We start from the raw sequence: 22437 nt of genomic DNA, 5'->3' as shown, positions 1-22437 counted from the left end.
CCAAAGTCACCTATGATTTTGTGAGGTAAGAAATTACCTAAGCCTTGCCCCTGTGCATGTCGGGTTTTCTTCTTAAAAGGTACTGAAACTATTCTTGAGACTTGATTGGCTCAGGGAACTAAAGGCTTAAGCTGCTAACATCACTTTCTGGTTGCCTCAGTACAAAACAGCCATGAAAAGCTCTAAGAATTCTCTGATGTTTGGCTGACAGACCATTACAGACAATCCAGACAAGGTAGTTTTGCTTAGTTGAACCAACTCAGGATACCCTCTGAGCGTACACTTGTTGAATACCCTCGTGCTACGGCTGGATAAGTCTCCTTTTGGTAGTTGCTAAATCTTCAAGGATCTCATTTCACTCCAGTATTGAACACAAACTATGAGGAGACTGTGATGAAGCAGGCCCAACACAGGACAGCTGGTACAGTTGTACAGAAATGGAACGGAATGATCTTGTTGAAGTAGGCAGTGCAGAGGAAGGTTAGCCCAGAATGGCCTCCATGTTTCTAGAAGTGCTTCTGCTGATGCCTCCATAAATAGGGTTGTTTACCAAAAGGTTCCACTCAACTCTGCAAAATTAGAGAGCAAACTTGCTTGTGGCCATCTAGACTGGTAATTGAAGCCTCTTCCAAATTCTACTAGCATATTTCCTTCAAAGCAGTGAGGAGAGATTGAATTTTGGGGAAATGAAAATGATTTTCCCTACACTAGAAAAGAACAAATAGATTAAGAAGATCTGCTCTGCTTTTGAAGGATTATATTGCAATAGTCAGCATTGCTTTGAATGCAGACTTCACAGAACAAGCCCCCTTAATAAAAGGATTTGTTTTGTAAAGCTTGGACTCAGTGAAAGGGCCACACCTACAGACCTAGAAGTACACATGTGGGTGGCCTCGAGGCTCACAGATTCCTCATCTCTGACTTAGGGAAAGACCTACTGAAAAAAATCCCTTTCAATTTTAAGGAAGTCATATCTGAGAGTAAATGGTGAGATAACTGTTTGTTTTTGAATGGCTTTTTGGATATGGTCATGTAGTTGAACAAGCAGTTCTCAGTTATGTATAACTGTTTATGAACACAGCCAGTCAGTTAAAAGAATGCCTTAAGGACCTCCAAAAATGAGAGAGTTCAAACCAAGATAGATCTCTGGGATTTTAAGATCATCTAGTAACTGTACTTAAGGAAGTGACTGAAGGTTATTTTTTTTCTTCTAACTTTGTATTTGAGAAGCTAATTGAAATTTATGCCACATGGAAATTCTTGTGATTCTGATTCTTTTCTGCAAACCACTGTGGAAGGCACTTGAAAGAACAATGCTTAATTCTGCCTAGGAGCCCAGAGAACTTCCTGGAATCGGGGATGTGGACAAATGTAGCAACTGTACCCCAGTTCATTGAGGCTAGACAAGAATAACACATCAATTTTAAAAGTTTCCTCTCTCACTCTCAGGTTGTGAGCTGTAACGCTCTCTCTCAAATTTCCCCTGCAGAGTTCAGATGTTCTCTATCAATCTAGCAGAAATGGCTCCTGCTTACACATGGTAGAGAGAGCATACGTACTGGCCTAGAGGAGTTTCTGGCTTTTTAAAACACATGTGCTTTGTGTCTTTGCTGAACAGAGGTGGACATTCCTGGTCTTAGTGACAGCCTTGTGATTCAGATGTCAGGAGCTCCTGGATTCATCAGTGAGGCTCCAAAGGTAACAAAAGGAATTCCCTGCACTAAAGAAGATGATGTTTCAATCCATTAAGATCTTTTTGGACCCTGATTCTGTCAACTGTGTTAGCTTTATGCATCTACAAATAAGGTAACCATGCTGTCTTTGCCTTTATTAAAGTCACTAATGTTAATATGAAATAGAATAATAGTCACACAAAAATTGTCCAGGCACTCTACTGGAAACGCCCTCAATGTGATTATTCCATCGTCTTCTTCAGAACATTAAGAAGGGAGGAAATGTCAGATTCTTTGCTAAGATCCAGCAAACTGTATCTAACATTCTATATTGATTTACCAGGCTGAAAGAGGAAGTGAAATGAGTTTTGCATGACTCCTTCTGGCTCAGTGATCACCACTTCCTGTTCTAGACATTCACTACTGGGAATCACAATCAAGTTCACTTGATTTATAATATATAGTTTCATACCACACTCTCCTCCTTTATCTTAAAAATCTGGGCCAACTCTCCAGTTTTACGTCACCTCACCTGTTGTCCACAGTCTTTCAAAGCTCACTGACCATGGCTCAGTAATAACATCTGCCAGTTCTCTCCATGTTCTAGGATATGGTTCATCTGGGCCTGGTGATAAGCTCATCAAGGGACCTGGTGCTCACTTATAATTTCTGTCTTTGATTTAGCTTCCTATTGGTCATTTTTATTCTGTCCTGTCAAAGGCAAAGATCATTCTTCCAGGCAGAAGGGAATAAAAATCAGCCAAATAATAATTCACTGAGTTGTTTGGCCCTCTCTCCAATAGGTCCTATCCACTTTGGACTGTAATACTATCTCCCTTTTTTTATTCTCCACTTTTCCCTAAAATTGCAAAAACATAAGCAAACAAAAGCACTTTTTTATGTCTTTGGCTTTCTTAGCCACCATCAGCGCATTTTGAACTTTACTGAGAGCCCTTAACACCATTCTTACAGGATGTGTACTATGCTTTTGCATTAATTTCCTGAGAAACATTAAGTGGTATAGGTTGGCTAGTATGTAGAGTACATAAAGGGGAAGGATGTGAGAGCTGTCTGGAAAGATAAGTTAGGGCTGGTTGCATGCATCTTCAGTGAATGTCTTTTAAAAACATAAATTTATCAAAAGTAAGCCAAAAAGTAGAAATGTAAACATTGTTAAGGCCATGAAGAAACAGGCACACTAATACATTGTTAAAGGTATTATAGATTGGCACAAATGTTTCAAAAAACAATAATATAGAGTGTGAATCATAAAAACTTTTAAACAAGAATCTGTATCAAGAAATTATAATTTCTAACTTAACAAGTCTTCAAGAGGTGCCTGGAGCTGGGAGAAGTTAAGTGACTTGCCTATAGTTTAGGCTATTAAGTTTTAGAGACAGAATCAGAACTAGGATTCAGAGAGAGACCGAGTGATCTGCTAACTTAATCCACTGTGCTATGCTACCTAGGAAATGAATGGTTTCCTGAAAATATCTTCTAAAAAGTAAAAAAGAACCTAAAATACAGAAATACACATAAATGTGCAAAAAATTCACTTGCCAGATATATCTGTAATAACCAAATATTGTAAATAAACTAAATGTCCCACAATTGGAGAATGGCTGAATAAACTGTGGTATATTAATGTCGTGGAATAATGATACCTAAAATAAGAAATATGACTACAAAGACATGAAAAGATCAATGCCAAGAGATTCCAAGTGAAATTTATAGAACCAGAACAGCATACATATTAACTACAACTCCACATTTTAAAAAAGGCCATTTTAAAAAACAAACAAAAAGTAGTGATGTGGTCTAGAGGTTCCAGGAACCTTGAAATGCAAAGGGCCACTCAAGCCTTCTTTTGGTCCAAGTAGTGAGTTTATTATAACACTGGTTAGGTGGGCCAGATTCTAAGAATCTGCACAATTTAATGGGGGTAAGATTGATATTGTTTTACAAGAAAGACTGTGGGAAGATCTTAATGGGATTAAGGAGTAGCAAGTAACCTGGGTGGGCCAGTTGCAGATAATGAAGGCCACAAGGAAAGGGCAGTTAAAAGAATTATACTGGAATGGGCAGGATGCTTCAGAGAAACACCAAGGACTTGGTTGCTGAAATTTGTGAGAAAGTTCAGGAGATTTTAGGGGGTTCATCATTAGTGCCCCATTAGTAGCAGATCTTTCTCATGGACTTGGAAGGGAAAACAAATTTTCTAGAATTTCTTTTAATTTGTTTGATTCTACACTTAACTTATAAGTTTTTATATAAATATCCTAGACTTTATTTTGTACATTTATTTAGTCGTCTTTGGTGATGGGTTTTAAGTTCATGATAAGTTTTGAGAAGTTTAAAATGGTCAGTGAAAAGCACTCGAGGCTTCTGTCCTTGAATCAAAGCTTTCTTCCCTCTTCCATCAGTCCTCCATATTAAATCTCGATTCCAATCACTTCACTACCCTTTCCAGAAGTCTCACTGGCTTCCCATTGTCTTTATATTAAAATACGAAGTCCTAAATTTGGCATCTAAAATCCTAAACAAGACTGATTACAAAAACATTTCTCAAGCCTTCTAGTCAAACACTACTTTCCAGTCAGTTTGTGTTTCTTATCCATTACAGTCTATTGGGTTCCCCATTCCCAACTCTATGCCTTTATTTACATGGGGTTGTCTAACATCCCTAGATTATCACTGACAAGAATATTAAGTGACAAATTATTTAGCACCTACTCATTGACTTCAAGAGTCTGGAAGTCAAAAAGAAACAGTCTCTATCTAGAACAAATTCACATTTCATTGAGGCAGATATACAATGTCACACAAAGGGAAAATACAAAATATTTACAAAGTAAATACAAAGAAATTGAGGTGGGGAGGAGAAGGAAGTAGTAACAAGGGCAATCGGGAAAAGTCAAGTGTAGGAGATGGGCCCTGTGCTGAGCCCTGAAGAAGCAGAATGTCCTGGACAACCACAACCAGCAGGCCTTTGGGAATGGACAGAGGAGTTCATGAGATGACAATAATGTGAAACAGCCTGGAAAAAATTATATCCAAGGCCTTTTTACAATCTTTATGCAATTAGAAAAACATGAACTTTATCCTAGAGATGACAGACACAGAAACTTCTTCAGCGACAAACTAACAATGGGCAGACCTGTGTTGTAGAAAGATTATTTTGACAGACGGTAGAAAATAATGTATTTGGAACAGAAAAAGTTAGAGATGGGGAAACCAATCAGACAGCATTTGTAATTCTCTAGATGAGACATGAGTACAGAGGCCAAATTAGTGAAAAGAAGTGGATGGATGCATAAAATATCATGAAATTAGAAGTGCCAAGACTTAGCAAACAATCACATACGGGGGTTAACTCACTTGAGGGTGAGTGAGGGTTAAAAGTCAAGAATGACCCTGAGATTGCAAATGTGTATGACAAGAAGGATGATGGTACTCTTGAACAAAATTGAAAAACTGGAAGGACAATAGGATTTAGGAGGAAATATAATAAATAAATGTAATAAATTTGGACTTGGAAATGTTGAGTTTGAGATGCTTTGGAGCATCCAAGTAGAAATGTTCAGGAAGCAGTTAAAGATACAAAAATCGAACTCAGAAGAAAGATAGAGGACTGGATATGTTTATTTGGAAATCATCTAAATAGATGATAAACCATGGGAGATGATAAAAATCTCTCAGAGGTCTGAGGAGAAAAAAGAAGACTCAGGACACACCTATGTCTAGGAAAGAAGATACTGATGATGATCTTGCAAAGGAGAATGAGAAAGAAAAAAGTCATACAAGTAGAATGAGGATCAGGAGAACAATATTATGAAAACACAGGGAGGGGAAGGTATCCAGAAAAAGAGAGTGGTCAATAGCATTTCAACTAGGTGTGATATAAAATAGATTTGAATTAGCTGATGAGCTTCAGTCATGCCTTGTGGGGCTCATAGAAAACCAGTAATCTAGCTCACATTCAAGCATCTGGCAACTTAGTGGTAAAAGATACTTTAACCAATACTCTAAGAAGGAATTACTTGAATGGGAGGAAGAAGAAAAGAATCTTAACCTCCCTCTCACCTTGATAAAAGGAGGGTTTTGTGAACTTTGGAGGACCAGAAACTTTAGATTTTTTTTTCCATCAGAGTCCTAGCAGTATTTCTGAAATAGCCATCAGTCAATAAGCATTTATTAAGCACCTACTATGTGTGCCAGGTGCATTGCAGATATCAAAAAAGCCAAAACATAGTTCCAGCCCTCAAGGAGATTATAATAGAATAGGGGAGACAATATGAAAACAACCATGTAAAAATAAGGCATGTATGGGGGGAAAATGAAATTATCAACAGAAGGAAGGCACTAAAATTAAAAGGGTGAGGGCAAAATTAAGAGGATGAACATCTCTGTAGCTGAGTTGGAGTGGAGTCATGGGAAATGAGGAATGGAGGAAGTGGGAAGTCAGTGTTTGAGGTAGCATCACTATGTACGTTGAAGTCCTCCAGGATGAGGGCAGGAATTTTCATAGACTCTGAACCAGGCATGGAACTCATTAAAGAAAAAGGGGAAGTGTCCTGTGGGATACTAGATACTAGCTACAAGACTCTTGTCTAGATGACAAATTTGGATTAAATAAACCACAAAGAACAGGTTCCTGAGTCAGTGATAGCAATTTCTTCATCAGGAGTCAAGGACAAACTAGACACACTTCCAAGAAGCATCACAACTCTACAAAAGAGTCTGGCAGGAAGCTAAAGTATACTTGAGAGGGACTTTATGCACAGTCCATGACAGGGAGAAAAGGGCCAGCAACTAGGAGCTTTGCCATATGGGCATTCTAAGCTTGAGCTCACTTTCCCTTGATCTCTGGATGTACTTTAGAGAAAGTATCAAAGACTTTGGGGTGATCTGTGTGTGTATGTATGTATGTATGTATGTATGTATGCACATATATAAAAGACTTTTATACATATATACACACATAAATATATAAAAGTATGTGTGTGTGTATAGAACTAGGCATTCTTCCTAAACCACTTTAGTCAATATTTCTTTCTAAAAGCTAAGTTTTATAAGTTTTTAAAAAGTTAATTAAGTTTCTAGAAACTGACTGATATCAACTGTAAATCATGGGGGGCAGGGAGAAGTATACAAGTGAGGCCTTATGAGCTACAGCATTAGAAAAACATCCTCCAGTCCATCAATCCCATGCTAGAATTCTTAGGGTACACATAGCAGCTGTCCTGTGAAGACTTAACCTTCCAGTGCTAGAGAAGTTTGAGGGAATACACCCAGAACATATGCTACATTAAAAATAGGGGGATAGTATCATATTAAAAACTTTCCTCTGGTATGTGTGGAGAAAGATACCCAGTCTCCAAAGTTTGATAGAGAGGAGGTCTTGGAGACAAACACTGTGCGTGACTCTTGGAAAAATCACATAACCTCTGAGTGCTTCAGGCCCTTTCTAAGATTATTCCAGTAGAGTAATAAAAGATAGGAGAAGCAAGAACACAGATAATGATAATATACAGTATATTGTGTTAATAGAGGTCACATGGCATAATGGATAGAGAGAAGCTTAGAATCCACAAAGACCTGGATTCAAGTCCTACCTCTGACACAGACTGACCGAGTGATCCTGAGAAAGTCACTTAATCTCTCAGCACCCCAGACAACACTCTAAAATTATAAATTGCAGACAAGGTAAGTATGAATCTACATTGATAGAGAAAGTTCCCTCCACAGAGTCCTGTCTAAAAAGAAAAAAATGAAAGATGGATTAGGGAATAGAAGGAGGGGGAAGATAGCAGAAAGATCTGTTAGAAGTGATGAAGGGACTTGGAAAATAGAAGAAGAGACAGATACAAAAGATATTGCATTTACAGAATCAATAAAAGATTTTGTAACTGATTGAATCTGAGAAATGAGGGAGGAGAATAAGGCAATCCTAAGGATGTGAATATGGATCACAGATCAAAGACAGAGCTAAGAGGCATCCTAGAGACCATATAATGTAGCTTCCTCAATCTAAAGAAACAGAGGCCAAGACAGGTTAAATGACTTTTTCAGTTAAACTTTTATAAAAATAGTTTTCCACCCTTGTTGCTTCCACTTCTGTTCTCATTCTCTTCTCAACCCTTTTGCAATCTGGCTTCTGATCTCATAATTTATATGAAAATGCTTCCCCTAAAATCACCAAAGATCTCTTAAAGACTAAATATGATGGCTTTATTCTCAGTTCACATCCTTCTCAATTCCTTAGCATTTGTACCTGCAGACACATGTTGTCATGGCTGATCATCCTCTCTTCCCTCCCCTCTCTATTTCTATGTCACTGCTGTCCCTTAGTGCTCCTTCTACCGTTTAACTTCTCCTCAGTCTTCTCTACTTCATTACCTTTCATATCACATGATTGTGGATGTACCCCACGACTCTGTTCTGGGTGTAGTTGGTTTATCTATGTCTATGTCTATATGTTTATCTTTATGTTTTCCTGTATCTATTTTTCTCTCTCATCAGCTTACATGGGATTAACTATCTCTATGTTAATAACTCCTAGATCTATATAACAAGAGAGTCCTAGGGTCTCTCCCAATTAAAAACTGGACAGCTCTTCCAAGTCTCAAACTCAACAGAAATCACTGCCTTTTTCTCTAAACCCACAAGTCTTCCAAACTTTCCTCTACCTGACAAGGGCACCACCATCCTTACAAAGATCCAGGTTCAAACTCTTGGTGTCATCCTCAACTCCTTGAATTCATTCATTGCACATAACCAATCAGTAGCAAAATTTTGTTATTTTCACGACTCTCATAGCCACATAGTTTATTACCTCTCACTTTACTACAATAGCCTGCTAGCTAGGCTCCCAGGATTCTCTCTCCCTCTGTCAATGAATCCTCCACACAGGGAGGACTCTTTAGGTGTAAAGAAACAAGGATGATAGAGAGATACATAAAAAGCATATACAAAAGATGAGGTAATCTTAAAAATGCTTCAGTGAAATTTAACAAAGTCACTCCATTAGTCATATTCCAAGTGACTCCATAAGTCACTAAGTTTAGAGTTAAATACAAATTTTCTCTGTTTAGTATTTAAAGCCTTTTACAATTTGGTTTCAGTCTATTTGATTTCTTTTTTTTAAAAGCAGTATGGAGCCATAGAAGTTGAGAATTGGACCTCAGAGGACTGTTCACTCACCTTTTAAGTCAGGGATTCTTAGCCTGAGGTCTGTCAGTGGATTTCAGTGGGTCAACTTGGATGGAAAGAGAAATTGCCTTATTTCATTATAACTGGTTTCTTCGCAATCCTATGTTATTTTATTTTATTCCTTAAAAAATGATTCTGAAGAGTCCATCGTCTTCACCAGTTCAGTGATTTTTCCAGTCTTATTACATTTGATTCTTTCGTGCATATTATCAAACCAGCCAAACCAGCCTTCCCACTGTGAGTTCCTCCCACATGGTGCTCCAGTTTCTGTCTCCAGACCTAGAATGGACTCTCTCCTCACCTCTTTCATGTCTTAAATTTTTTTCATTTACTACAAGACTCAAAGCCAATGCCCCCTTCTACATGAAGCCTTTCTCCTGCTATTAGTGCCTACCTCCCAAAGTTAACTTGTATTGATGTTATGTCTATTTTGTAAATAAGTACCTTGTCTCCCTGAAAGAAGGTATGTTCCTTGAAGTCAGAGGCTGTTTCACTTTTGTCTTTGTCTTCACTGAACTCACACACACACACACACACACACACACACACACACACAGCCAGTCATACAGTAGGCGCTTAATAAATGATGATTGATTAATAAAGACAAATTGTCTTTTAAAAGTACACATTTGGCCATGCAGGTATATCTGATTTATTTACAATATCAATGCTTGTAGAAGTGAACTAAAGTGATATTTTCCAAACCCATGATTGTGTTATTTTTAAGTTTATTTCATATTTCAAAGTACGCACACTTAGGATTTTTCCTTGGTGACATTTTTATTCCACTTAACTTGTTACAATCAAATATACTTTTAAATAATTTTAATGAGACTACCATAAGTACGTAGGTAAAGCTAAAATGAGGGAGAGAAAAGGTTGTGTTTTCATTCTCATTGCTATATTTTCTTAAAACAATTTTTTTAAAACACTAAGGTTGTAAAACCCGGAGAACAGCTGATAATTGATGGAATCCTAGCTTTGGAAAAACAGGGAAAAAAGAATTTTTTCCTTTAAAACAGAGAAAGATTCAAGTGGAAAGAAGCAAGGACATATGTGGATACATAAATAATATACATGATACTACATACACAAGGTAGTCCTAAAAATGTTTCACTGAAGAATCTATTAAACAACTTCACTGAATTTTTAAAACTCTAAATGACTGATGCTTAAATTCTCCTATCTTTTTACCCTAGTATTAAAAACTGAAATGATGCTACAGGGCACAATAAGTCTTGCATTAAATTTAAAATCATGAAATGAACCTCACTTCCAAATAAACCCAAAGCCCAAGACCTGAGATGAGCTAGCAATAACACACAAGTGGTACTGATGCTTTATCCTACATCTGGGATGAAAAAGAAACAAAAAAGAACTAACGTCAGATTGAATATTACAAGTCTGGGGTTCTCAACAGAGTGGGAAATGAAAGTCCCAACAATGTTCAGCCTTCCTCCCGCACTTACTGGAGCTTGAAATCCCAGCTGAGTGCTCAACCTGGAGCCTCTGAGCTTCTGGACAACGTGGACAATAATAAAAGACAGACTGGTCTCTTCCCTCACCATGTTACCCTGGGGCTGGGGAAGGGGGGGAGGGAAATGTGAGCCTCAACTCGGCACAAACTTCCCCAAGACCCTTTTAACAAAGGGATGCGTCCGTGTTACCAAGCAACTGCAGACTCGGAGTGCGCTTCCTCCTCCGAGTCCCGCTGCAAGCCCACAGTTTCTCATCACAAAGGTTCCGAGAGAGGAAAGGAACCTAGACCGGTAAGGTCAGAAATGAGGCACTTTCAGCACTCCATACAGACCAGACTAAAGAGGGTGCCCATTTTGCCTTACAATTGTCTTGCAGTCTGAGAGTTTTTTCCAGAAATGCAGGGCAACAGAAAAGCAGCAACTCTTAGATTAAGCAGTCATTAAAATGGAAATAAAATTTAAAAGTTAAATCTGTAGTCCAGGAATGCCTCTCTAGTACAGCATTTACTTACCTGGTGCCTACTTCTCAAAACAGCATGACTGGAAGTACCATACATTTGGATCATAGGTTTCCCAAAAGTCATAGGGCAGTTTTAAGCTTTAATGTAGCTTAAAGGCTTAAAGTTTTAGTTTTTACTAGCTTAAAACTGCCCTATGACTTTTGGGCCACACTGAATCTACCTCTTTCACTAAACACCAAATAAAGGGTTTCCCATGTTCCTTGACTTTCTGTCCCTGACCATCGCCCATACTGTCCAGAAGCTCAAAGGCTCCTGGCTCTATTCGCAGCGGGAACATTATTCTCCCGGTATATTATCAGTCCTCCCTTGAAAAGCCGTTTCTACCCAATCTTCATAGGATTTTCATTTCTTTTCTGCAGTCCTTGGTTGTTGGGGTTTTTTAATTTTTAAAAATCGATGCACTGCTATTAGAGACATCCCATATTCTTTTTAAAAGTAAATTTATTTTTAAAAAATTAATAAAAAACAGAAGTTTCTAAAACATACAAAACAGCAGGGATTTTCTCCCTTCTCACTTTTCTCTCTCTTGGCTTCTTTCAAGTCCCAGCTAAAATCTTACCTTCTATAGGAAGCCTTTCCCAAATGTATTCTGTGTATAGTTCGTTTGTACATGGTTGTTTGCATATCGTTTAAGCAGAGGACAGTCTTTTTGCCTTTAATTGTATCATCAGATCTTAGGACAGTGTCTGGCATACAGCAGGCCAAAGCTTAATATTTTTTAAAGCTACTTAATAAATATCTACTAATACAAATGAATATACCTAAGTCTATACAGCACATGCAATCTTCCCTGCTTGCAAACCTAAGTACTTTTAAAAGGAAATTTAGTGCTCCATCATTCAACAGCCAAACTGGGGATTTGTTGAAGGTTCAAAGAAAGGACAGAACTGCAAATATTCGAAGGGCAGACAGATTTTTCTTTAAAATTGAGTTATCTAGAAAGAGTTGAGCAAAAACTGGATGACCTTGCCTTCTTGTGTTCACAAATTTCATTGCCTATAACCTCAAAGTACAAATTCAAAGGCACACATCAGTCTTTTCTTTTTTTAATTAAAGAACTATACGTGTTCTTAATAAAATGCAAAATCTCGTCAGTCAGTGGGGTAGAACGAAAAAGGGAGGGTGCTGGAAGGTGGCACTGGGAGCGGACTGACAAGCAAAGCCTAGGAGCCTGGGGGGAACCGCCCGTCCTCCTTCCCCTCCATCCATCCATCCCCGATGCTGGACTTTCCATGAAATGAATGCGCTTCGCTCGCCTACTTCCCCAAATGAATAAACAAAGAGGCCCCCGAGGCTCCAGGACCCACCCACGCTGCCAGCGAGCCGGCAGAAGGGGACAAAGGCGCGGCCTCGGGATTCGGAAGCCCAGCAGGGCGGACGCCGCGGGGCAGGGCCGGGCCGGGCCGGGCCGTCACTCACCCAGGCCTGGCGCTCCAGCTGCGAATAGAGCCGGGAGCTTTTGAGCTTCTGGACGATATGGGCGATGGTCAGCGACAGATCCTCCTCCTCCTGCAGCATGTTCCCCGCGCTGCCGGCCAGGCTGCAGGTCGAGCCGCTGCGGCGGGGAAACGGGACCCCGGGGCCGAGGTCCTGGCGGGGACGCCAGCCCTGGTGGACGCTACACCGGGACTCTGCGGGCGTTACCAGGCAACCGCATGGGCGCCCCGTCCGGCCCTGTGAGCGCTCCCCTCAGCGCCCGAGGTCCGGAACGCAAGATTCCGCAGTGTGCGAAGGGCCTCCTTGTCAGCTGGGGCAGAGGAGAGAAGGAAAGAAGAAGAGGAAGGGAGGGAGGGAGGAAGGAAGGGAGGGTGGGGAGAAGGGAGGGAGGGAAGGTGGGAGGAAGGGAGGAAAGGAGGGAGGGAAGGAGGGAGGAAGGGAGGAAGGGAGGGTGGGGAGAAGGGAGGGAGGGAGGGTGGGGAGAAGGGAGGGAGGGAGGGTGGGGAGAAGGGAAGGAGGGAAGGAGGGAGGAAGGGAGGAAGAGAAGGAGAGGAAGGGAGGGAGGGAGGGAGGAAGGGAGGAAGGAAGGGAGGGAGGGAGAGAGGGAGAGAGGGAGGGAGGAAGGGAGGGAGGAAGGAAGGAAGGGAGGAAGGAAGGGAGGAAGGGAGGGAGGAAGAGAGGGAGGGAGGGAGAGAGGGAGAGAGGGAAGAAGGGAGGGAGGAAGGGAGGGAGGGAGGGAGGGAGGGAAGAAGGAAGGAAGAGGAGGAAGGGAGGGAGGGAGGAAGGAAGGAAGGAAGGAAGGAAGGAAGGAAGGAAGGAAGGAAGGAAGGAAGAAGGGAGGGAGAGAGGGAGGGAGGGAAGAAGGGAAGAAGGAAGGGAGGGAGGGAGGAAGGGAGGAGAGAAGGGAGGGAGGAAGGAAGGGAGGAAGGGAAGGAAGAAGGGAGGGAGGGAGGAAGAGAGGTAGGGAGGAAGGAAAAAAAAGGAAGGAAGGAAAGGGAGAGAGAAAGAAAGAAAATAGAGAAAGAAGGAAGGTAGAATTCACTCTTTCTGAATTATACCACACCTGGGTATACCAGAAAACCCAGGTGCCACTTGCACCAACCCCTTTTCTTCCAAATGAAACAGAAAAATTCAGCAATATTCACAGAAGCCCACCAACCCCCTTCCAAAAGAAAGAAAAATTCAGCTATGTCCACAAGAATCCATTCTTTCCTTTACCACACCCACAGCTAGTTCCTCCTGGTTGCTGCTAAGCATTCCCTAAACTACTTAAGTAGATGTCGGCTATGAGGAACTCTGCTCCTACAGCCTGGAGGGGCACAGCTCCTCCCTCTTTCCCAGAATATTTACTCTAGGATGACCCTCTTCCAGAAATGAACCAAATCACAAGGGTTAATCATTAACATACGCTGACACTGTGCTAGGCGCTGGAGACACAAGTACAAATAGAGTACCAGGAGCTTGTATTCTCTTCCAGGGATAAAGCACATTCACAGATTAGAAAACACAAAGTATATACAATACAAATACACTATTTCAAGTAGAAGGCCCTTAGAACAGAGAATCAGGGAATCCTGAAGAAAAAAACCTTTGAACTGAGCCTTGAAGGGAGCAAGTGATTCCAAGAGGTGGCAGCGAGGATGGGGAGCATTCCCAGCAAGAGAAACTGTATGTGCAAAGGCTAAGAGAAAGAAGGAATGCCACATACAGGCACTCAGTTGACTCTGACTCTGCAGATCTAGATGATGGAATAATGGCAGTGCCTTGAACAGAAATAGGGAATGCAGAAGGCAAATTGGTTCAAGTGGAAAGATAGAGTTCTATTTTGAATATGTTAAGTGGGATGTCCAAATGGAAATATCTGACAGGCTGTTAGAGATTTAAAATTGGAATTCAGGAATGATATAAGGGCTGGATATGTCCACTTGGGAGTCATCTCTTTAGAGATGACATTTGAACCCATAAGGGCAGGAAGAATTACAAAGAGAAAAGAAAAGCAGGCCCAGAATGCAGCCCTCATGCACTCAGCCAGGAAATTGATGGTGAAAGGCACTGAGAAGGAGGAGCCAGCCAGGTAGAAAATGAAACCGGAGAGAGCAATATTGTGAAAACCCACGTAGGATAGAGCATTGAGGAGATGGTGGTCAACAATTTCAAATGCTGCAGAAATAACTCATGATTTTTGAGAAAAGGTCATAGGATTTGACAGGAAAGAGATCATTGGTGACCTTGAAGAGAACTGTTTTACTCTAGTGATAAGTATGGGAGATAGATTGCAAGGGGCTAAAAGTAGGAAGTGATAACATGAAGACAACCTCGTCAAGATGTTGCTCACTCAGGTGCTAAGGTGGATTTGGGAGCAACAATTCAGGAGAGAGCAATAAGGCTAGGAACACAGTTGGGGTGGGGTCCCGTAATTCCTGGAAGGATACTTGATTCTCTAGGCAATGGTTCCTCTTTTTCCCCCTCTCTGCAGTGGGTTGTGGCATGATTCCAATGGGACTACGGCATTAACCCAAAAGTTAAACTGAGGGTGGAAAGAGGGAGCATATTCTACTTTCCCCATATCTGATAATCTTAGGGCTAGTCACCCACACAACCTGCCACTCCTTCATCCATTATCATCCAACATTCCTAGGTTCCATCTCCTGCAATGCCTTGCCTATTCAAGATTCCACTTTTTTCCCTTCTGATGCATGCATCAGACACTCAAAACAATTGTGCCCTAAGATCAGGGCACCTATACTGGCCTCTCTGAGCATGCACCTACACCCTCTCTCTTAGATCATCCTGTGGCTACTATAGGGATTGTGCTTTTTATTCCTGTGCAGTGAAACAGAATGATTTAGGCAGGATGAGGAGGAATGAAAGATGGGTTGTGATCTGTATCCTAAATCTCATTACATTATCTTTATCCTCAAACCCAAACTTCTTCCAGGTTGAGATACCGTATTGTTAATATATTTTTAATGGAATTAATGTATTTTTAATGGAATAGGAAGGTCTTTCCCATCCATTAATAGGCCTATGTGACCTGCTTAAGTCACAGGAGTTTGAGTCAGATGAAGCCAATTCTATGCTGCTTGTGCTAATTTTGACCTAACAATTAGCACCAAGAAAACACAGATTCTTCAACAACCACAGTCACACCATCCATACATGGAATCATCCGTTACAGAAAATGGAGAAAATCTGAATACTGTGAATAAGCTCATTTACCTTGGCAGTACACTTTCTGGGATGTCCACATGGATGATGAAATTGATACATGTATTGAAAGAGTTAGCTCAGTGTTTGGGAGGCCCAAAGAAAAGTATGGAAGAGAAGAGGTATCAGGCTGCATACCAAACTGAATGTCTACAGAGCCACTGTACTGACCTCATTACTATATGCCTGTGAAACCTGGGCAATATACCGGCACCATGCTGGGAAATTGAATCATTTCCATTTGAATTTATTTAGGAAGATTCTGAAGATTACCTGGCAAGATGAAGTACTGGACACAGAAGTCTTTTCTAGAGATAAAATGCCAGGCATTCAGACTTTACTGAGTGCAACTCTGATGGACTGGCCACATTGTACAAATGTCCAACATATATTTGCCTAGATTATTTTACAAAAAACTCACACAAGGCAAGTGTTCACATGGAGGAGAGAAGAAGCAATACAAGGACACTCTCAAGGTCTCTCTGAAGAATTTGGAATCTATTGCATGATATGAGACACTGTCAAGAGACTACATTCCTGAATCAAAAGAAGGTGCTGTGCTTTACAAGTGAAGTAGAGTTGCAATAGCTCAAAAGAAATGTGAGATGCATAAATCTAGAGACATCTCCACTCCAAATGTTCATATGGATTATTTGAGCCTGATCTATGGTGAAGTCTTCCAAGTTTATATTGATCTGATCATCCACAGTCAGTATGCTGTATCTTGATTCCAACATGGTGATATCATTTTGGTCCTCTTTGAGAATGAAGGACAACAACCAACCAACCAGTTTTATGTGGGGTGAGATAATTGATGATTGACTCAATCAATGCTTACTCTTAAACATATGTCAGCATTTTTCAATGTATTAAATAAATATGGTCAAACTTTTTTCTTCCTCCTCTTTAAAAAAAAGGTCTTTGTTAGAAGGAATGACTCTTTGGCAAGTGTGTGTGTTTGTCCTTCATTTTCAAAGAAGACCATGATATCAGAGAAATGATGACATGACTTGCACTTGACTTTATTTTGTGTGAAGGAGGGCTGTGTAAGATCACTAACCTCACCTTCTCCTCCTGAGCCATCTGGGTCCAGTAACCAGATATTCATCAGGATGACTGGAGATGACCCAGGATGCGCTGGGAGACCTTGACCTTTTTAGGCTAGGCCTTTTCAGGTACTCACTTAGAGGGAGATAATGCCCATTCAGTGAATAGGTCTCTTTAAGAAACAGTCAGGTAATAACCCTTTAATGAGCAAAAGAAAAAATAACTAAATCAACCTGGGAGGGAAAGAAAAGCTGTTACTATTGATAACCACTCTGTCAGACATTAAATGGAGATTGGGCAGGGACCTATTGTGAACAAAAGACGGACTATTTTTACTTTTCTTGGTATCTGCAGCACTTTGAAGAGTGTCTGACACATAGTAAGTACTTTGTAAATGAATGTCTATAAGAAGATATTCAAAGATATTTGAATAAATTTTCTGATTTGGGGGGGAGAATGGAGGAGTTGGTTTCAAATCTATTATTTCGTCTGTGTAGGATACCTCCACCCAATTGTGCAATATTTCAGAAACCTAGGGACACTTACCTGATAAAATAGCTTTTCCCACTTTATCCCACTTTCCTACTTTATTTTCCCAGTATCAGAAAGAGTAGGTGACAGCAGTGGGATTTCAATCTAGATCATTCAGACTCCAAGGGCTGTTATCTGTCCATCTACCTATGGCTGTTGATAATTTGTGTTTCTTCTTTGGCAAGCAGATAGGCAATGGAATGTAGGGAGGAATCCAGGAATTTGAAAACAAAAAATAATAAGGATAAACTTGAAGCCTTCCTGATAAGATCAGTAAGGCAATCCATTTTCACCACTATCATTCAATATTGTATTCAAAATGCTAACTGTAGCAATAAGAGAGGAAAAACAACTTATAAGAATAAAAATAAGCAATGAGGAAACAATATTACAACTCTTTGCAGATATGGTGATATACTTAGAGAATCCTAGAGAATCGACTAAAAAATGAGTTGAAACAATGAACAACTTTAACAAAGTTGCAAGATATAAAATAAACCCACATAAATCATCAGAATTTGTATATAGTACTAATAAAACCCACAAGGAAGAGAGAGTGAAATTCTATTTAAAATAGCTGCAGACAATATAAGATTCTTGGGAGTGTATGAGCACAGACAAAATTCAGGGACTACATGAATACATTCATTCTTCACACAAATAATGTTGGATCTAAACAATTGGAGAAATATGAATTGTTCATGGCTAGTTAGTGCCATTATAAATAAAAGGACAATTCTACCTAAGTTAATTTATTTATTCAATGCCATACTGATCAAACTGCCAAAGAATTATTTTGTAGAGCTAGAAAAAATAACAACAAAAGGTCAAGATATCAAGGGAATCAGTGAAAATAAAATGTGAAGAAAGGTAGCCTAGCAGTACCAAATTTAAACTATATTACAAAGTAGTAAGCATGAAAATAATCTGATACTGGCTGAAAAATAGAGTGATGATCAGTGAAATAGATTTGGTACATAATTCATAGAAGTAAATGGGCATAGTAATCTAGTGTTTAATAAACCCAAAGGTCCAAGGTTTGGGGTTAAAAATGCACCATCTAAAATTCCTGGGAAAATGGGAAAGCAGTTTGAAAGAAGCTAGTCATAGACCAACATCTCTCATTGTATACCAAGATAAGGTCAAAATGGATAAATGATTTAGACATAAAGGGTGATACCATAAGTAAAATAAGGGAGCATGGAAAAATGTATCTGTCATATCTATGGATAAAGGAAGAGTCTATGATCAAACCAGAGATAGTTTTATGGGGAAAAAATGGATAATTTCGATTACATAAAATTAAAAAGGTTTTGCACAAACAGAACTAATGCAGCTAAAATTAGAAGAAAAACTGTAGGGGGAATTTACAGAAAGTTTGTCAGATAAAGTCCTCATTTCTCAAATATATAGGGAACTGAGCCAAATTTATAAAAAAAAAAAATATGAGCCATTTAAAAAAATGCTCTAGATCATTATTGATTAGAGAAATGCAAATTAAAACAACTGAGATTCCACTTCATACTTATCATATCAGCTAAGATGTTAGAATAAGAAAATGACAAATGTCAGAAAGGGTATGGAAAAATTGGGACATTAATGCACTATTGATGGAGTTGTGAACTAGTCCAACCATTCTAGAGAACAATTTGTAACTGTGCCCAAAGGGCTATAAAACTATGCAAACTCTTTGACCCAGCAATACTACTACTTGGGATATATCCCAAAGAGATCAAAGAAAGGGGAAAAGAACAAAATTGTACAAAAATATTGATAGCAGCTCTTTTTGTGGTGGAAAGGAATTGGAAATCGAAGGGATGCTCATCAATTTGAGAATGGCTAAACAGGTTGTGATAGGTGATTGTGATGAAATGCTACTGTGCTAAAACAAATGATTAGAAGTAAGGTTTCCGAGAAACCTGGGAAGATTTAAATCAACTGATACAAAGTACAATGAGCAGAACCCAGAGAACAAGCTGTACATAGTAACAACACCATAACACTATAACAACATTATAAGGATGATCAGTTGTGGAAGATTTAGCTGAAGGACCCATGATGACAAATACTATCTAACTCCAGAGAAAGAACTGATGAAATGAGTGTAGATTGAAGCATGTATTTTTTACTTTCTTTATTTTTCTTGTGTGTGTGTGTGTGTGTTTTCTTTCGCAACATGGATAATATGAAAATGTATCTTGCATGAGTTCATATGTATAATCAATACCATTTTGCTTGTCTTCTGAAGGGGTGGGAGAGGAGTGGGAGGGAAGGAAAGAATTTGGAGCTCGACATTTTCTAAAACGAATGTTTAAAGTATTTTACATGTAATTCAGAAATATTTAATGAAATAAAAATATATTAATGCAAAATAAAATAAAAATAAATAATCTCAATAAAATCTACTTTAAAAGACATACAAAAGAGAGTAGAAGAAAGTTTAGAAGAGAACATAGACCAGCAAGGCAGTATTAGAACTACTATGCTAAATTTCATATATATTTTTAAAAGCCAACTACTATTCTATTCTTTGTACATGGAAATGGTAATTTTTTCTATTTGTCAAGTTCATAACAATAAAATTTAAAAAATAGAAAAAGAAAAATAAGAGCTCTAGTTAAATACTCTCATTTTATAGATGAAGAAACTGCATCCCAGGGGAGAAAAATCACTTGCCAAAAGACACAAAGAGTGTACTCTGTACCTACCATTCTTAAGAGATGTTCTAAAATTCTCAAAACAAATTTCACCCACTCCCACCCCCACACAAAATCATTTGAATTCAAAAGCAGTTCCTGGAGTGGTATGAGCACTAGATAAAATCAAGAGACAAGCTCTGGAATTAAGAAACTGTAATCTAGAAGAAATCATCAAATTGTTTTCACCTTCAGTTTTCTCATCTTTAAAATGGGGGTGAGCAGTGGGAGAGGAGGTAGGATCAGAGGACTTTTATGTACCTTTCTCATTCTAAAGTTCTAGGATTCTAATATTCTAAACATTTAAATAAATGCCAAATAGTATGCTTGGCAAGGGAAAAGGAATGCTGTTAAAAGTAAAGACCATATAGGGGGTTATAAATAAAGAAAAGTTGAAATTTCTTGCCTTACAGTTGGCTTTTTAAAGTCAACATAAAAGCAAATGTTAGGCGGAACTATCATATTGGCTTCTGGCTAGAAACATGAGAGTTTTTCTTTCTGTTCATTAAACTTTTGAAATTACGCAACTGTGTCTTCTATGTCTTGACAGCTATTAATATCTTCTTCTACATTATTATCTGGGGCATTTAGAGAGTAATATCATTCTATTCAATCATACAGATGCAATCTTGAAAATTTACGAATCGTGGTTATTAAGTAAAAAGCAGTTCTGAATGATCTAGCTGAATAATGTTGTTTCAGACCATTCTTTCTGAAAAGCAATATTTTTTAATCTAATAAATGACTGAACCTAAAGGTCAGATTTTGCTATCACTCCGCAAAGCTAATAAGCTCAGGGAATTTGGAATAGATATAATTTCTTATTGCACAGCAACTATTTATCCTAGAAGTCTTAGGTTTTAAGTAGATTCACTACTTTACATCCAGTACATCAAAGGCTCATGGAGTTTAGCTGATGCCTTGAAATATGATTTCTGTTTCGTTTTTTTCTTTCAACAATAAGTGACCTAGTCAGAGTGAATCTAGGCATTATGTGTAATGAGGCAAGATTGCAAGGATCCTACGGTCATGTGCTGCTGTCACTTCAAAGAAGTTTATAGAAGAACCAGACTAGCCTGTCAGTGTTGGAGGCACTTTTTTTGTCAGAGTTGTGATTTCATCTCTCTGTAGATCTTCTAAAGTGAAATTTTCTAGCCTAGAAAGTTTTGGGCTTAGAAGATTATAGATGTAATATTAATAATAATAATTAGCAATTATATAGGGCTTTAAGGTTTACAAAGCAATATATGTGTGTATATATATATATATATATATATACATATATATATATACATATAAAATCTCATTTGATCTTCACCACAACCCTGTGAGATAAATTTTATTATCTCTATCTTACAAATGAGAAAACTAAGATGAAGGAAGGCTAAATGACTTGTCCAGAGTCTCACAACTAAAGGTATGTTTGAGGTATATTTGAATACTCTATCCTCTGGGCCACATAGCTGTCTCAGATACTTACTAAGACATTGGGGAGGGGTTCCAGAAATAGAATAGGAGAAAAAGGGTACTAAGCAGGAGGAACAATGTGGATTATCAGTCTATTTGATGGAGAAAGACTAGGGCCAAACTACTTAGAAAATTTTTCAAACTACAACAGATCCTAAAGTAAATTAACTTTGTTTATAATTATAATGCCCTCCAGAGAGGTATAGTAAGGTGTACATGAACAGTTCTGCATTTTAAGCAGAGGCAAATATCCCTAAATGTGTTAAGAAGACCAATAGCACAATTCCATATTCCCTACCCCAGAAGTCAGTGTAATTGCAATCCAAACCTGGGAAGATAAGCTCTAAAATGAGTTGTGTCTCAGGTAAGGGAGAGAATCACAATTAAAACTGTAATGGTCCTCAGAGGATAGGAAACTAGTTAAAATTATGGAACTAATCTCCATTCATCCATGGAAAATATTAAAAGCTAGGAATGTTAAAAGCCAGAGTCAGCAGTATAAAATTTAAGACATATTCAGTTGTTGAGATGTCAAGATAACATGAGACAGGGGTGGAGCATGGGAAACAAGACAAGGCTAGAGAGGAGCTCCCCTGGGGTGCAGTCAGGAATAGTGATCATTTGATATCTTCCCATTTTAATTTGTTGTTCTTTATCACTAGGTGATAAGCTCAACTGTTTCTATTGCTGTTGAAGATTGCAAGTGATGTTAATTCCTTCTAAATTTTGGCACTGAGACAAAATGCCAGGCTCTCCACCCTAGTTACTGCTCTAACTTACCATGAACACAGCAATACATTTCATGTACATTTCATAGTGGAGTAAGGATCTGATTAAGACTTTTTTTAGGTGAAACATTCAGGAAAAACCTTGAAAAACTTAAGTTCTTTTTTTTTTAGCTTTACAACTAGTTCCTCAGACCAGGGGTATAGTAGCTTTCTAACAAGGCATTAGAAATTTTCTCTGTGCATTCAACCCCATACCAGGCTCCAGTGTCTTAGTAGAGAAAAGGTCAAATTAGAAAGGGAAATTCCTGAGAAACCTCTATTGCCCTCACCACTACTTTGCTGGGGTGGATGAGAGAGTTTCTCTTTTAGTGGGCTTCCAAGCTAAACTCCTCATTATTGAAGGACCAAAAAAGAAGAAAATCAGGCAGAAAATTGGAGAG

The 22437-nt window shown here is 38.9% G+C and overlaps 1 protein-coding gene across 4 annotated transcripts in view; it reads right to left on the bottom strand.

The window, feature by feature from the left end:
* The window catches only part of TBC1D19 (TBC1 domain family member 19), a 117923-nt gene extending 105205 nt beyond the window's left edge, over positions 1–12718 (bottom strand). The window contains exon 1 of one of the 4 annotated variants that reach the window (XR_011969512.1): positions 12304–12718. Coding sequence is in view for 2 of the 4 variants with exons in the window: in XM_072620418.1 (XP_072476519.1) it covers positions 12304–12402 (99 nt within the window). In the remaining 2 variants the exon portion in view is untranslated. Of the gene's footprint in view, positions 1–10354; positions 10548–12303 lie in introns of those variants that run through there. The other 3 variants (XR_011969513.1, XM_072620418.1, XM_072620420.1) reach the window with 3 other exon arrangements.
* Between the last annotated feature and the right edge of the window lie 9719 nt (positions 12719–22437).

Source organism: Notamacropus eugenii, chromosome 6, assembly GCF_028372415.1.
Source record: "Notamacropus eugenii isolate mMacEug1 chromosome 6, mMacEug1.pri_v2, whole genome shotgun sequence".
Taxonomy (NCBI): domain Eukaryota; kingdom Metazoa; phylum Chordata; class Mammalia; order Diprotodontia; family Macropodidae; genus Notamacropus; species Notamacropus eugenii.
This window is presented reverse-complemented; position numbering and strand designations above follow the sequence as displayed.